The sequence below is a fragment of the Aptenodytes forsteri genome, unplaced genomic scaffold (assembly GCF_000699145.1).
Source record: "Aptenodytes forsteri isolate BGI_AS27 unplaced genomic scaffold, ASM69914v1 Scaffold410, whole genome shotgun sequence".
Classification (NCBI taxonomy): domain Eukaryota; kingdom Metazoa; phylum Chordata; class Aves; order Sphenisciformes; family Spheniscidae; genus Aptenodytes; species Aptenodytes forsteri.
Window position 1 is genome coordinate 991615 of NW_008793958.1, and position 14718 is coordinate 1006332.

Below are 14718 nucleotides of genomic sequence, written 5' to 3' on the forward strand. Positions count from 1 at the left end.
TCATGTCCAAAATTATCAGATTAGTTAAACCCTAAGTAAAAAAAAGCACGGGTTTATTAATATAACTTTAAAACATCCATATATAGGTGCATTCAGACTACTTTGTTTTCAGCTCCTTCTTCAGCCGTCATCTGCATGACTCAAAACTGAGAAACCACTTAACAAAATCCAGATATCTTCATTTAGATTAATAGCACTTTTCAACACTCAAGCCACAAAGAAAGCCCTTAAAGTGAGTGAAAACTATACTGACATTGCCTTAAAAGCCTTTGTGCTCTCACACAGTTTTACAGAGTTTTACAGAACATAAATAAGAATCAGGGCCTCAGTCTCCAATTAGTGTCTGAATCCAGCCAACAAAGTTTATAATACATACATTAGCATGCCAGGTTAGCTGAAAAGAACTGGAACTGCTGCAGGTGTAATTGTTTGTTATTTGACATGACTTGCAGAATTATTCCATGGATTGTAAACCTTGATTTAGCCTACCTGGTATAAGTGATGTTTATCTCTGCAGAACATTTTGAGCCCAATCCACCTGAAGGGTTCAGTACCTCCTTCTCAGGAGTGAGTATCAATCAAAAAATGTTAGACTGGGGTTCTCGTCAGTTCGGGTTCCACTGTAAAGATGGACGAATGCAGCACTCACAGGCGGAACCTCCAATTATCTTTAAGTATAGCCTTCTCTACACTTGAACAAGTGGGGAAACACTGTATTTCTAATGTAACGAAAAACAAATTAGTTTTGAAATAGTAAATATTTACCTTTAAATGATGTGTCTCTTGGTTGGTATAAACAAAGTTATTACTTATGTATAGCTCTTTTAGGGAGTAAGTTTTCTTTAAACCAACTAAAGATGTGATTCTGTTGTTCTCAATGGAAATGTAATACGGATAAGACAGATTTTCAAACACATGTCTTTTGAGGCTGATAAGATGGTTATTATTTACACTATGTCTTGTAAGTTTGGTGAGCTTTGAAATTCCTTGAAAAATGAACAAGATGCACTTGGTATAAAGTGAGCTGTTATAGAAAAAGGTGGCTGATACAGAGGGTAAAACAAGTTACAAGTGACACAGTTTATGTTACAGGGTCTAACTGTAACTATATCAATGATCATTGGATCAATTAGATCATTAAACATAGATAAATATGCACATTTTAATAAGACATACTTATTTTGCTGGAACATAACTGTTCTGCCTCACTCCCTTTCTTCAGTTCTGCTAAAGATACACTCAGAATTTTTAATGTTTTAAAAACTCACTCTATTGGCAGCGAGTAAAAACTCACCCTCTATAATATTTCACTATAAAGAAACATTTCTACTGTGTCCCAGCTTAACAGCCTGCATTATCACGGCCACAGTAAATATAGTACCATCTAGTGTTGAAATGTAGTTTTCATCTAAAGTGAGTTCTTCGAGGTTAAGACAAGACTCTATTCCTTCTATTAGTGTGAGACTGTTGTTGCTAAATGATGCCCATCTTAAATGCTCCAATTTTTCCAAGTTAGAAATTTTGAAGAGTGTTGGTCATCCAGATTTAAGACAGTGATCTGTAATAAAAGACAGTATTAGAATTGAAAGAAACCGACCTGTCAATTAATCTGTAAATGAATTCCACCTATTTATTCTGTGCTCAGTTTCTATGTGTACATTTCCTACTAATATCAGTGGCAACTTCTTGGATGCAGGATGGGATATTTCCCCATTATGCAACAGAGCTACTCATCTTTAATACATTTCAAAAAAGTTCAGCTTCTCCTCCAAAAACAAGAACTCTACAACTTAAGTATGCCAGCTCCCAAATGTACCTCTGCAGTTGAAGCTATCTGAACATAGACATTTTTTTCTTGTCTGCATTAGATCTTAGTTTTGTTCAATTTAAATCCTTCTGCAATACATGATTATTTTATTGGCTAGTTTGCTTTACACATCCTCATTCTACAACAGGACTTTAATGGAAACAGGATTTCAGCCTAACACCAAGGCTGGATATTTAGTCTAGAAGAGGCTGAGTGCAAAGTCAGAGCAGAATTTGTCCTAACATAAGAGTTCTTCATGCTTTTTATATACAAACTAAGTACTCTTTTCTCTATGTCATAAATTAACAAATTCAGTAATTTTCTTGATTGAAATATTCTTGGACAGAAACAAATAAATGTCGATACCAAACATATATTTTGCTGCCCAGGTTGTGAAACCGCTTTCTTACACAGGATCTGACTTCAGACACCTGGCAGCAAGCTTCCTGTAAAGACAAGGCTGTCAGTGATCCTATCTATAATCTGTTTGCATGACTACGACTCCCCCTTTCCGATAAAACTACAGTATGTTAGCAAATCATTGTACAATGGAGAAAAGAAAAGATCACAGAGTCCCAATCAAAAAATTCAAATTGTGTTGTAGAGGCCCAAAATATCCAGTATTGTATCTAGGTTGTATCTAAGACAAATAATCACTTAAATATTCAGTACCATTAGACTGGCTTTGGTGATGACTAAAGAACATTTTTTGGCTATATTATTTCATTTTCCAAAAAGTATTTATCCTACCTTTTATGAATCCCTTCTCTCTGGTGTCACAAAACATATATGACATATGCTAAAGCATTAATTTTCCTGGCAATTTTTCTAAACATGAATTCCCTAATGCACACAGAATGAAACGCTACGCTTATCAGCAGAAATGTGTTTTCCTCTAGCTATTCTATATTCTAATAACAAATTGAACTGACAGAGGAGCTTTTAACCTTTCATACTGGGTAGATTAACATGATTTCAACTGATGGATCAGAACAGGTTAGGATGACCTTGGATCTTCCTCCACTGACTCTTGCGGCTTTCTGCTGGCTCGGTTTCCTAAGTAAACAAGGCTAATGTGATTGTGCTATCTGTATATCCATCTGCTAGCCTTACCACTAGTTTTTAAAAGCATTGGTGAGTTTTGGCCCAATTTGTCAGACAAGCACTACTCGACTTCCTACAAATGCCATGAAAATGAGCGGCTGGATGAGAGTTACAAACTGACGATCCCAGTGAAGGAAAGGCTGAAATATCGGCTCAGCTACAATGCCAGACACTAGAGGATCCAGGAGAGACCTGTTCTGAATGATCTGAGAAACTCTGAGAACTCACACCTGATTAGGCACTGGATAACCCAAAGACAAGGGTCTTTCTTAAGGCAAACCAATTTCCTTCAGTCCTGCTACTCATCAAGTGACTGCTTAATTAGTTTATAATTTTAGGTAGTCTTTCAAGGTGAGAGATAATGTTCAAAGAGTTATTCTCAATGTTTGCTGGTTTGAAATTAGACCTACTAGCTCTCTTCTTGCAATCTGTTTTTCATATTGATATTTAGTAGTACTCTGTGAAAGTTTTAATCTTGCCTGATCCCAAGAAATGGATTAGTAGAGAGAGTTCAATATGCATGTGGCAAAGCTCATTTGGCTTTAGACATGAAATATGCCTAAGCCTCTAAATTTTAGGGCAGGGTATATTTGAAGGGTCAGTATTAGAAAACTGTTGCTATAGGCATTAGAGAATTTATGTTTATAGAATTTACTAGGAGAACTAATGTTTCAACATGTTTCAACATTATACTTTTGTGACATCAGAAAAAAGTTGGGTTCAAAACTGGCAGAATAAATAAGCTAAGCACAGCTACTGAATTTTCTAATGAAAAATTCTCAAGGCCAATCTCTACTGATCAGGGAGAGAATGCAAAGGAGCTGGCTACAATTTCCTGAATCAGTCTGGTTCTCTCATTATCCTTGCCACCAGTGTCCTTGGTCTTTAAAAATTTGCTCAATATTCTTGAAGCTTCACTGACACTCTCCTTTGAAATACTTCCACAGCATTTGGAATTCCTGGAATCCTTAAAGGAAGCAAGTAGATTAAGGACTGTGTTGCCTTAGGAGGCAATTCTTTAAGAAAACAAGCAAGCGTATCTCATATAAGCACGTCCTTTATATAGCCTTGGTGTTTTAAAAAGGGCAATTTTCACATGCTGAAAGCAGTCATGAGTGAAATGAGTGACACAAAAACTTAAGCTAAAAAATGTGAAGGCTAGTTAGGAGAGGTTTAAAGATGCAGAAGGTTAAACACTAAACACTTCATTATTACACACGTCTTCATTTACAGTTTAAAAAATCTTCACCCTTTTAAGTTTACAGACTAAAGCAATATTCGTGAGCCCTACTGGATCAGGCCATGGCCCTTTTATTCCACTACAGCAGAATTGAATGAAAAATAGGAAAAATGATAGCAGTGAGAATAAAACAGTTGTTAGAAGCATGGATTACTGAAAATGAAAGCTAAAAATATCAATGAAAATTTGATGGCTAATATAATGAGAGATCATAATCAGGACTTAATGAAATTCAAGCAATGCTATAGGCTTGATCCTATCTAAGGATTTTAAAATAGTCAATCAGAATACAGAAGAGAAAGATAGTTTCAATGCGTATTTTTCTCTGCCTTTGGGAAGAACCATGATGAGATGCTCATCATTTACATGGATTAAAAAATACTTTGTATTTCATTAATAACTAAAAAGAATCTAAAACTGGAACTACTCATGTTAACATTTTTAAAGCAGGCATTTTTCAATCAAGAATATTAATGAACCAGTTGAAGAACTTTCTGAGCCACTCATCAATTCATTTTATACAAATGATAGTATGCTTGGGATGTTCTAGAAGGTTATGAACAAACTGAAGTTGTAATAGTATTGAGGATAAATAGGATGAGCAGAATAGGTCAGTTAGCTTGATATCATCCTTAAGTATCACAGAAAGGCTGATATGCAGCACAGTAAATAATTACAAGTTAATGGCCTTATTAATAGATGCCAGTGTGGTGCATAGGAAACAAAAATTAATATTAAATTGCTTTTGATGAAAATTTACATGTATTGATAAGATTAAAACTTCTGTCTGAGAATGCAATACAAAAATAATGATATCCAAAAGTGAAGGCAACTCTTGTTAAATAGACAAAAACTGGTTAGAGGATGGATCTCAAAATCTAACTATAGAAAGAAAATCGTCACTTTACAAAGGATTTTTATTGATGTTCTGCTCAAAATTCTTTTTCTCCTAGCAAAAAAGAACAGGAGTCCATTCCTGGTAAATTAGGAGATGACATAAAGATGTTAGCAAGGTCAGCTATAAACAACAGTTTTATAATGACTAACATGGTGGCCCTATTTAAAAAGCATGTTTCTGCATAGAACAAATTGTAATTTATGTAGCTAGGAACAGAGACACTCACACTCACATGGTGAAAGACAATGTCTTAGGAACACTGAAAAAGACTACAACTAATGATTGAAAACCAGATGAATATGAGCTTGCACTGTTGCCACAAGGACACACATGTCAGTTAATATTTAATCATTGGACTAGTGAGTAGGATTAGGCAAAGGTAACTATTTTTGGGTATGACATTTATCAGTCCAGTGCTGGAAGTTTCTGTATAGTTTTGTAGGAGGCCATACATAAAAACCATGTGGACATAATGAAACATGTTCAGAAAGGAACTAGAATAATGTTACAAGAAATAAAAAAACACTTTATAATGAGACGCTTAAGAAGTCTCACCTAACTTAGTTTCTTTAAGATAAGATAAAGTGGGATGATTTTGGCTAAATAAGGAAAAGACTTCTGGTCCTTTAGAACATCTGGTTTCACCAGAAAGAGACAAAATGAGACCCAGTGGATTAAATTTGATAGTGGCCAATATGTATTAGAAACAAGATAGACATGACAGAGAGATAGGAGAGGTAGATTCACTGTTACTTGAAATCTTTAAACGAACGCTAAGAGTGGGTTTCATACCAGCAAACAACATCAGCAAGAGAGATATCTCCGGCTGTGGTGGCTGGTTGGGCTCTCTGGTAGGATGCAATTCACTTCAACGTACAATAACCCTCTAAATTGTTAGGTGACTTATGTCCCCAAACTATTTTTGTGTCTGCACTGTCTATAAAAGGAATGTAGGGTGACTATTTCAAATGTGGTTATCTACAGTGTAGATAAGCAAAGTTAGGTGAAATTAATCCTAATCTGAATGGTTTACTGTAAAATCTGCTGTAGCTCAAAGAGATGGTATGAAATTGATGTAGAAATTACCACATAATGCTTTCTTGCCCACTTATGCATAAAGTCAGTCTAGAGAATCTTATTAGTACCCCTTCGTCTTAAAAGTCTAGCAATGCTTAAAAGACAGTTGCGCTGCAAAATAAGTAACTTAAATGCCCTCTTCAGGGTATCCTGGACCTCCTGCGAGGCATCTGGAAATGGCCATTCTCACAGCTCAGGGACAAGGTAACTATTGGTTAGACTTGAATGTGTTCAGAAATATTTTTTAACTGAAAAGCATAAAACCTTTAACCTAAAACAACAAAAGAAAACTTTTACAGAGATTAATCTAAATGTTAACCTAAATACATTAAACAGCATCAGCTCTACCATTGAATACCAGTTATTACAATGCATCTGCGAATCCACCTTGTTCTTCAAAATTTGAGACAAAATTTTAGCGTAAGGAAATAAACTGAGAATGACAGTTGTTTCTTCATCAGTCCTAGAATATTCTAACAGAGACACCTGAGGAAAAAAAAAAGAAAATACTGTATTAAGTATATAATATAACTAGATATACTATACATACTTCACAGCTTAGCATATAGTAAAAGGCATAAAAATCCTACTATTCTTGGAAGGGGAAGGTGATATATCAATAGACATAATAATTCATAGATCTAATAAGTTTAATAGTTTGCAAGACTTCCACAGATCTTGCACATATCCAGTTTTTAGAGTTTTCAGTACATAAAACAGAGAAGGTAGACCTCATTAAAATGCTCTGTATTAGCTATAGTCTGTTTTCTGTGAAGATATTTATCCATTTTTTGCAGAAAGACATGATCTTACTCAGCATTGAGCAGACATAGTTTCATCGTGACTGTGCTGTGACCATATAGGAGTTGTGTTAGCATGATAGTGAGTTCCAACCTATTCAGCCCATTGAGTGTGTTAGCTTAGAATCAGCGTAGGATTCAGGAGTGCTTTGGGATATAGTCCAGAGCTTAAGTAGAACAAGTTTGTGCTCAGGGGCTGGGAAGGATTGTTTCATACCTTCATATAAAATACTCTGAAAGATTACCTACTGAAAAGACCTTAAGACAAGGGATTTGGCACTAGATACTTAAAAAAGCATGTAGAACTATTGGTTTATCCTGTTACTTTCCTCTCCATTGTTTCTATTTGGCAAACATAGTTACTTTCTTGCATTCTGAATTCAGCAGAACTTGAACGTGACTGTTTCCAAGATCATGCTAGAATATAATTTTTGGTACCAGCAAAGATCTTTGTAAGATTGGTGTTGGTTAAATAATTTCTGATCTACTGCCAGAGGCAAGGACAAAACTTCTACCTTCACAAAAAACAGAAAACAAAATGTTCTTTAAAAAAACAGGTGCAGAACTGTTCCTAAAGCTTTCCTTTTCCATAGCACTCGCTATAAGTTACAACAAAGCAGAATATCAAACCTGGGCCATCTTTGATCCTGCAATATATTGTAATGATTTTGCAGCTTCTTCATTAGAAAACAGGACTCCATCTAGGTTAGTGAGAGCCTTTAATTGGCCAATGACACTCAGCTGCAATGAGGCAGGCTTGAAGAAAGGAATAAAGTGTTATATTTTTTTTTAAATTGCCAATATAGTTTACATACAAGAAAGAGACTTGAATTTCCTTTCTGTTTAGTGTACTGTCATCTCATGGATGCCAAGAGCTAGAGCTTTGCTATGATCTTCAACAGAGCCACTGTGTCATCCCTGCTTACGTAGTTTGCTAGAAACACATGAGACAAGGTACCTTTGGGCCAGTTTTGATTGTCCTGATTTTATGTGACATTGATGGTAATAAACTGCTCTGGAGTCACATGGGCCAACTCAGAAGTTTACTGACCTTACGAAGCTCACTAATATATAAGATGTAGTGGTATTTGTTTTTATAATCTAGAAGTTTCATTTATGACCTAGAAATATTACAAAAACCAAAGAAAGCTTCATAGGACACGTGTGAAATGTTTAAAGGATTTAGAGTTGTCACCAAAACCTCAAGACATCACCACAAACTTATCCTATACATACAGAATATGTTAGACTGCCCGCTAGTTTAAAATATAATACATGAAATACACACTTCTCACATAATGAATAATAATGTCTTTGTTTGTGAATGGATTATAGATGTATTTTGACAGCCAAATAAGCCAAATGCAATCACTTATGAGCTAGGTGGTAGAACATCCTGTGAGAGGCAGTAAGGATTTTCTGCTTTGCTCTGAACTGTAGTAACTAGACATTGTGGTTGGATGCCTAAGAAACTCTGGAGAGGCACAGGTTTAGTGATGTGTACTACTCAAGAGTTACCATGTTGACACAGAGCTGATGGCAAAGAGCACAGCAAAATTAAAAATTTAATCTGATAAAAACTTAAGTAATAACAACAAAGAACCAGAGACCGGAACCGGTAGCTCATATTATTTCTTTTTATATCTTAGCATGTATTGAAAAGATTCATTGAAGCTTAATTGACAGGCCAAATAGACAAGGCAGCATCTTTTTGGATGCTTCCTGGGTGCCTCAATGGAGTTCTGTTTCCTGTGTTGGTTTGTTGTTCAAATCATTTAAGAGAGGTATTCTATTCAGACAGCGCTCTGTTTGCCTGACTTTGACTTGTACAAAATATTAAACTCAGTGTTAAATGATAATTAAAAAAGCTTTTTTAAGAGTCTTTTAATGCCTCAAATTCGTAAGGTTTAACTCTGCTGATTCTGACTGAGCCCTTTAAATATTGTTAAAATGTACTGATTCAAAGGGAATAAAGAACAGAGAGAAACATTTGTTGCAGAAGCTGGTTGGGCAATAGGAATGAATGAGAGTCAGTAAAAGGGCCGAGTATTGGCTTTCTCGCCAAAGCTCCAGCCAACACAGCTGTGCTGCTGCAGACAGATACATGCAGTAACAGACAGGCTAACAGTGTATACGCACATCCCCAAGGCTAGGAACTGTCTCTGCTCCCACCCCTTACTCTGTGCAGCTGAAACAGCAAAATTAAAGCCAGGGCTTGGTTTTTGATATCGGGCACAGGCCACCAATAAATTTAATTCTCAAGGGAAGCAAAAAAGAAAGGAATTATGCCTCAGAGATGTCTCTGAGCAAAAATGCCACACAGTTTATTCACTTGGTTAGGCTGTGACTACAAAAAGAAGTGAAGGCCCTGTGAGAACAAAGATGCCATAACATGATCATAAGGCTTCTTACATTGCAAGGGCCTTAGAATTAATAAGGTGCAGGACCAGATTTTAAGCCTTTATAACTGTGGTCATAGTCAGAATGCTTTCCCAGGAATTTCAAGCGCTGATATGTACCTTATGCCATGGGTTGTGTGTGATGTTAAGAATAAGTTGGGATTGGTTTTATGTAAGACGTTTATATCTTCCCTGGACTTTTTCAGCTGGTTCCAGCTCAGGTTGAAGAACTGCAGTTTGCGTAAGCCTCTAATGCCCTCAGGTGTTATCACATGGTTATGGCTTGCATCAAAATATTCCCGTTTGGGCTGCAAGAGAATAGTTGTATGGCCAAAAGTGCCGCAAAGGAAACTTTGGTTAAAGTAATCAGACACATTTAATCTTTAAATAGACTTAATTGGATCCAGTGCCTGGGATTCCCCTTGCTTAGTATTGGTTCTGTTGAGGGAGACCTAGTGTGCTCCAGACATGTTACTCTATTTGTTAAAATGAAATGACCATTATAAAGGTCAGATGGGTGATAAAGTGGTATCACTGTAATATTGCAATTCAAATTGGAGCCAATATCAACAGGCACCAAAACTGTGGGCTGCTAATAGTATCACAGTATTCATGATTCTAGTTTAGTTCCCCATTCTGTTCCCCTCTGTGCATCCTGGCCCAATCCTGTCTTGTGAGCACACCCCACAATGCAAGAATATTTATGCTAGTAAATGTTCCTTAAAAAAAAAAAAAAGAATTACAGCTTAATTTCTCACTAGGTCATAAATTTTTAAGGAAGCAAATTCATTAAAACTGATGATAAGCTTTTGAAGTGTTTTTAAGTCTAGAAATGTCCTGCAGCTTGCTCAGGCTGTTCCCATTCGAATTCAAAACCTAGGCCAAAAGTAGGTCAGAAATGACAATTTTACCAGACACGCAGCCAATACTCCATGGCTGCCTTTAAAATGAAAAAGCTTCAACTGATGGAGTGCAAATACAAATACTATCCTACTGGTAAACCATAAAAAGACCGTAAAAAGTGAATCCAAACTAACATGAAATAGTGAAAAGACAATAAAGGCTATGATGACTCTTTTTCACTTATTTAAAGACTATTTATTCTCTAACTTCTCCCTGAAATAAACATGACCTGGGTAAGATGGTGAGTCAGACAGTCAATCAGTTCACAGTGAAGGGAACAGATGCTGCCAACACTAAGGAACTGGCAACTCTTCCATTATGAGAGAGCAGTATGGGAAGAGTGGAGCTGAGCAGGGACAGGCAACAGATCCTTAGGAAAAGGCAAAGTGAGATGAGAATTGCTAGTATTTCACTGCAAACACAGATCACTGGAAAGATGGCACTTTGGTAAAATAAGAGAATTGTTATTCTCCTCTTTCTTATCATTGCCTCTAAATAAGCTTTAGAAAAGAGAAAGTTTATTTGAAACTAAAAAAATGGGATTGAAAACATAACCATCAAGTATAAGAAATAACACCATCTCATCACTGGAAGGATGGCACTTTGGTAAAATAAGAAAAGAATTGTTATTCTTCTCTTTCTTATCATTGCCTCTAAATAAGCTTTAGAAAAGAGAAAGTTTATTTGAAACTGTAAAAAAATGGGATTGAAAACATAACCATCAAGTATAAGAAATAACACCATCTCACAAACTAGAGTTAAAAATGGGACAGTTCAGAAACTATTTCACCATTTCATGTATCAGATATTTAGCAGGGCTACTTCATCAGAAAAGGTGGCTACTGCAGGTGCTACACAATAGTTATGCATATGAATGCAATGTTAGAATCATGCACATAAACGTCCACCTGAAGAGGTGTTTTTCTGTGCAGCTATTACAACAATATTTTTTTCTGAAGCTAAAATCTGTAGCCTGTTCCAGTTTTGATGTGTTTTTTTTCCCTAGGCTACATTCTTGTGATGTCAAATCTGACAAAAAAAAGTATTTTCAAGAACAACTGGCATAATGGCATGAAGTCATGTATTTCACAAAATTCAAAGGAAAGGCTGATAGTTTAGTTCGTGTCCTATTCTCAGATGCATTCTTCTTGAACTGTTTTCCAGTGAAATTACTTGTCCTTTACACAATAGGAAATGCAATTAGGATTCAGCCCAATAATTGAAATTCACATTGCATAATAATTGATAGGCAGAGGAACACAAGTTCTAGTGATGCTAAGTAAATGTAAGCAACATTAGAATCAAGCCCAAATGGAAATGTTAATTTTTAACTTTTGTGTTTGGTCATGGGCCAACCTGAATAACAAAGTAACAATTACATAATACATTTATTCTACTGAAAATTTGACAGCAATACCTCACCTGTACCTGACTAAATATTGGCCTTAGCCACTGAAAATTTTTCATTTAAGCAAGCAATCTGAGGCTTGACATTTATTAGGTTTTTTTCGTTTAAGCAAGCAATCTGAGGCTTGACATTTACTGTCAGTTCCATGTTCAAAGCTTCATCATCATGTTGCAAATCATGAGACAGAATAAATCTTTCTGTGCTTCTCTTTCCCTCTTCCACAATTATATTGCATGTAGAAAACAGACACTTGTTTCTGAGCTATATAAAATAAAAGGCATTTGAAATTTGTAAACTTTCTAATTTTTAATTAAATAAATTTAATACTGAGCATAAAATGAGAGAAGTTCGATTAGGAAATTAGTAGCAATCAAGTCAGGAAATCATCTTTCTGTAACACAGATCTGCTAGATACTGGGTTTCATTGCCTCATAATCAAAGCATTGCATAATGTTTTTGCTTGTATGGGTTGTTGTGTGCCATACACAACTCTGGCTAGAGTCAAAAGAAGAACACCTATGCACTGAAATTCTCAAAGTCCAAGAATCACAGTAGAGCAGCCTTACACTGAACCATGGGACCAGGCAGACCTGACTCATCAGTGAATTCAACTCTCTTCCTCCTTCCCCCAGCGCTGAACATCCCAATTCCCCATACTCTCTTGTTTCTAACAGACAGAGTAACTCAGAATCTGAAATGAGCCCTTCTACCTTGGCAGCAAGTTACGAAGTTAGATGAGTGAAACAGCAGCATTATATGCTTGTAAAATGAATAGAAGGAATCAAGGAAAAACTTGTTCAGAATACCAGCTGAGAAGAAAAAATATATATATTTTTTTTTTTTTTCCCCCAAACCAGCTCATCTCAAAATTTAAATCAACCAACTCCCAAAACACCTCATCTCACGATTTAAATGAAACAACTAAAGGCCATTTGCTCCTGCAAGACCCCATGAAAAAAAGAGCCTTTGCACAGTCAGTAAGGTAAGTTTTACTTTGAATGGTACCCCAGAGAAAGTAATTCTTAGTGAGAGAGGACTTAGTTTTTAGCTGCATTTCATTTAATCTGCTGAAACTTAGAGGATCTTTGCTTTCTTTGCTATGCTTTTTACAAGTACAAAATAAGAGCCTCATCTAAATCTCCCTACGATGAGTGGAAAGTTTCTCACTGACTTCCACAGAAGTTTTATCTGGCTCTGACAGAATGGACAGAAGAGAATCAACCTTAAACCTGGGCTTGTCAGGTATGTTAGTAGGACAGAATTTAATTTTACCTACTTGTTTTTTTTCTCTTGATCTATGAAATCCAAAGCTTGCCTTCTAATATCACAGTAGGAAAAACAAAGTTCATACCAGCGTAACGTGCTCAAACTCAGCAATGTATTCTGGCAGGACCAGTTCATGGTCAAACACAAACCACTCACAATGCCAATAGCTGTAGTCACAATTTCTCTGTTCCAAGGAAGCCCACATTTCTAAAGCGGAGGAAACAGGGTAAATATGTTATTGTTTTTTAGCTAAGTTTGGTATTAATTTCAGAATGTTAATGAGTCAAAGGTATCTACTTCCATGAAGATGCATCAGTTTTAATCCTTTCTGCCATTAGACTTCCTTTGCCATACAGACTCACACAGGCTAATAAAGGAGTTGAACCTGGCTATCTAATACCCCATGTAGAATAAGCAACTGTCAGATTCCAGCATGAAGATCGCAGCCTGTCAAAGACTAGCTTAGATCCTGAGAGCATGGACAGCTCTCCTGCAGTGCTTTCATTGCTGCACTGTCCAAAACTACTCCATCATATTATGGTGTAATCACCTTCCAAGTTAGCTTTCATTTCCTCCCTTCTAAGAAACCAGAAACAATCCCAGTTCCTTTATAAAGAAACAGGTGTTGCTCCCTGTTAGCATCTGAAAGTTTGGACCATATGTCAGAGTGAACAGGTAAAATTATTACTCAATTCCCACACTGTTCTCTTGCAAAGAAGTAGGGTAAAGCAGAATCTATCACTAGAGGATACATATGATACAGAGATTTAATCTGATTACTTAGCGTATTTCTCAGCAGCACTCATTTTTATTTTGCTTACAGATAAAGGCTGTGGATTTTAAGGGTGAAGATTTCCTCTGTGGCATATACATATTGCCCTTTGCAACACTCACTCAATCCTGCTGTACAAAGAGTGGGTATGAAACTGCATGAAGTAAGCTACTTTTAGTGTGGACTGATGGCTAAAAGCAGTGTGGCACAGCTCACTTTCACTCTGTGAACTAAACAAGCACAAATAGTTTTTCAAAGAGGAATCTTCTTGCTTGTTATTACCTTTGAAAACATGCACTTCAGCTGAGCAGAGGCTGTGTTCTGAGGAATGAAACCTCTTGACACAACCCAAAGTCAAAGATGAGTTTAGAAAACAAATGTTAATTTAACCTTAACTTTATGCTAACAAGTGCCTACAAATACATACCGTTGCCAGAAGTAGATGCATCACTTTCTAGACATTTCCATGGCCTGAATACTGAATTAGCTTCTGGGTAGTTGACTTGATAGATGGAATTCATTGCACAAGCTGGAGCACTGCGGCCAAGGAAAACTTTTGCAATTATTGCTTTCCCTAAGTGAGGGAGAAAAGACACTTAATGCTTCTAATTCTAGCTTGGGGGTGCAGACAGGATGATACAACAGTGGTGCTTAATGTAATAACAAGCAGGCTACATCTAGGGCTGGCAAATGAATGCTCTAATATGTATGTGGTGAATGGAGTTAAATCCAGCTGGCGGCCAGTCACGAGCGGTGTTCCCCAGGGCTCAGTACTGGGGCCGGTCTTGTTCAATACCTTTATCAATGATCTGGATGAGGGGATCGAGTGCACCCTCAGTAAGTTTGCAGATGACACCAAGTTGGGCGGGAGTGTTGATCTGCTCGAGGGTAGGAAGGCTCTGCAGAGGGACCTGGACAGGCTGGATTGATGGGCCGAGGCCAACTGTATGAGGTTCAACAAGGCCAAGTGCCGAGTCCTGCACTTGGGTCACAACAACCCCATGCAACGCTACAGGCTTGGGGAAGAGTGGCTGGAAAGCTGCC

General features: G+C 36.8%; 1 protein-coding gene across 1 annotated transcript in view; it reads right to left on the minus strand.

Moving 5' to 3' along the window:
* Window positions 1–14718, minus strand: part of LOC103903117 (leucine-rich repeat-containing protein 9-like) — a 35446-nt gene that overhangs the window by 7097 nt on the left and 13631 nt on the right. Inside the window, 12 exon segments of the mRNA XM_009284291.1 lie at window positions 2–31; window positions 766–986; window positions 1382–1528; window positions 1531–1558; window positions 6475–6612; window positions 7557–7682; window positions 9446–9492; window positions 9495–9633; window positions 10084–10140; window positions 10142–10201; window positions 12988–13109; window positions 14102–14248. Coding sequence (XP_009282566.1) covers window positions 2–31; window positions 766–986; window positions 1382–1528; window positions 1531–1558; window positions 6475–6612; window positions 7557–7682; window positions 9446–9492; window positions 9495–9633; window positions 10084–10140; window positions 10142–10201; window positions 12988–13109; window positions 14102–14248 — 1262 coding nt within the window.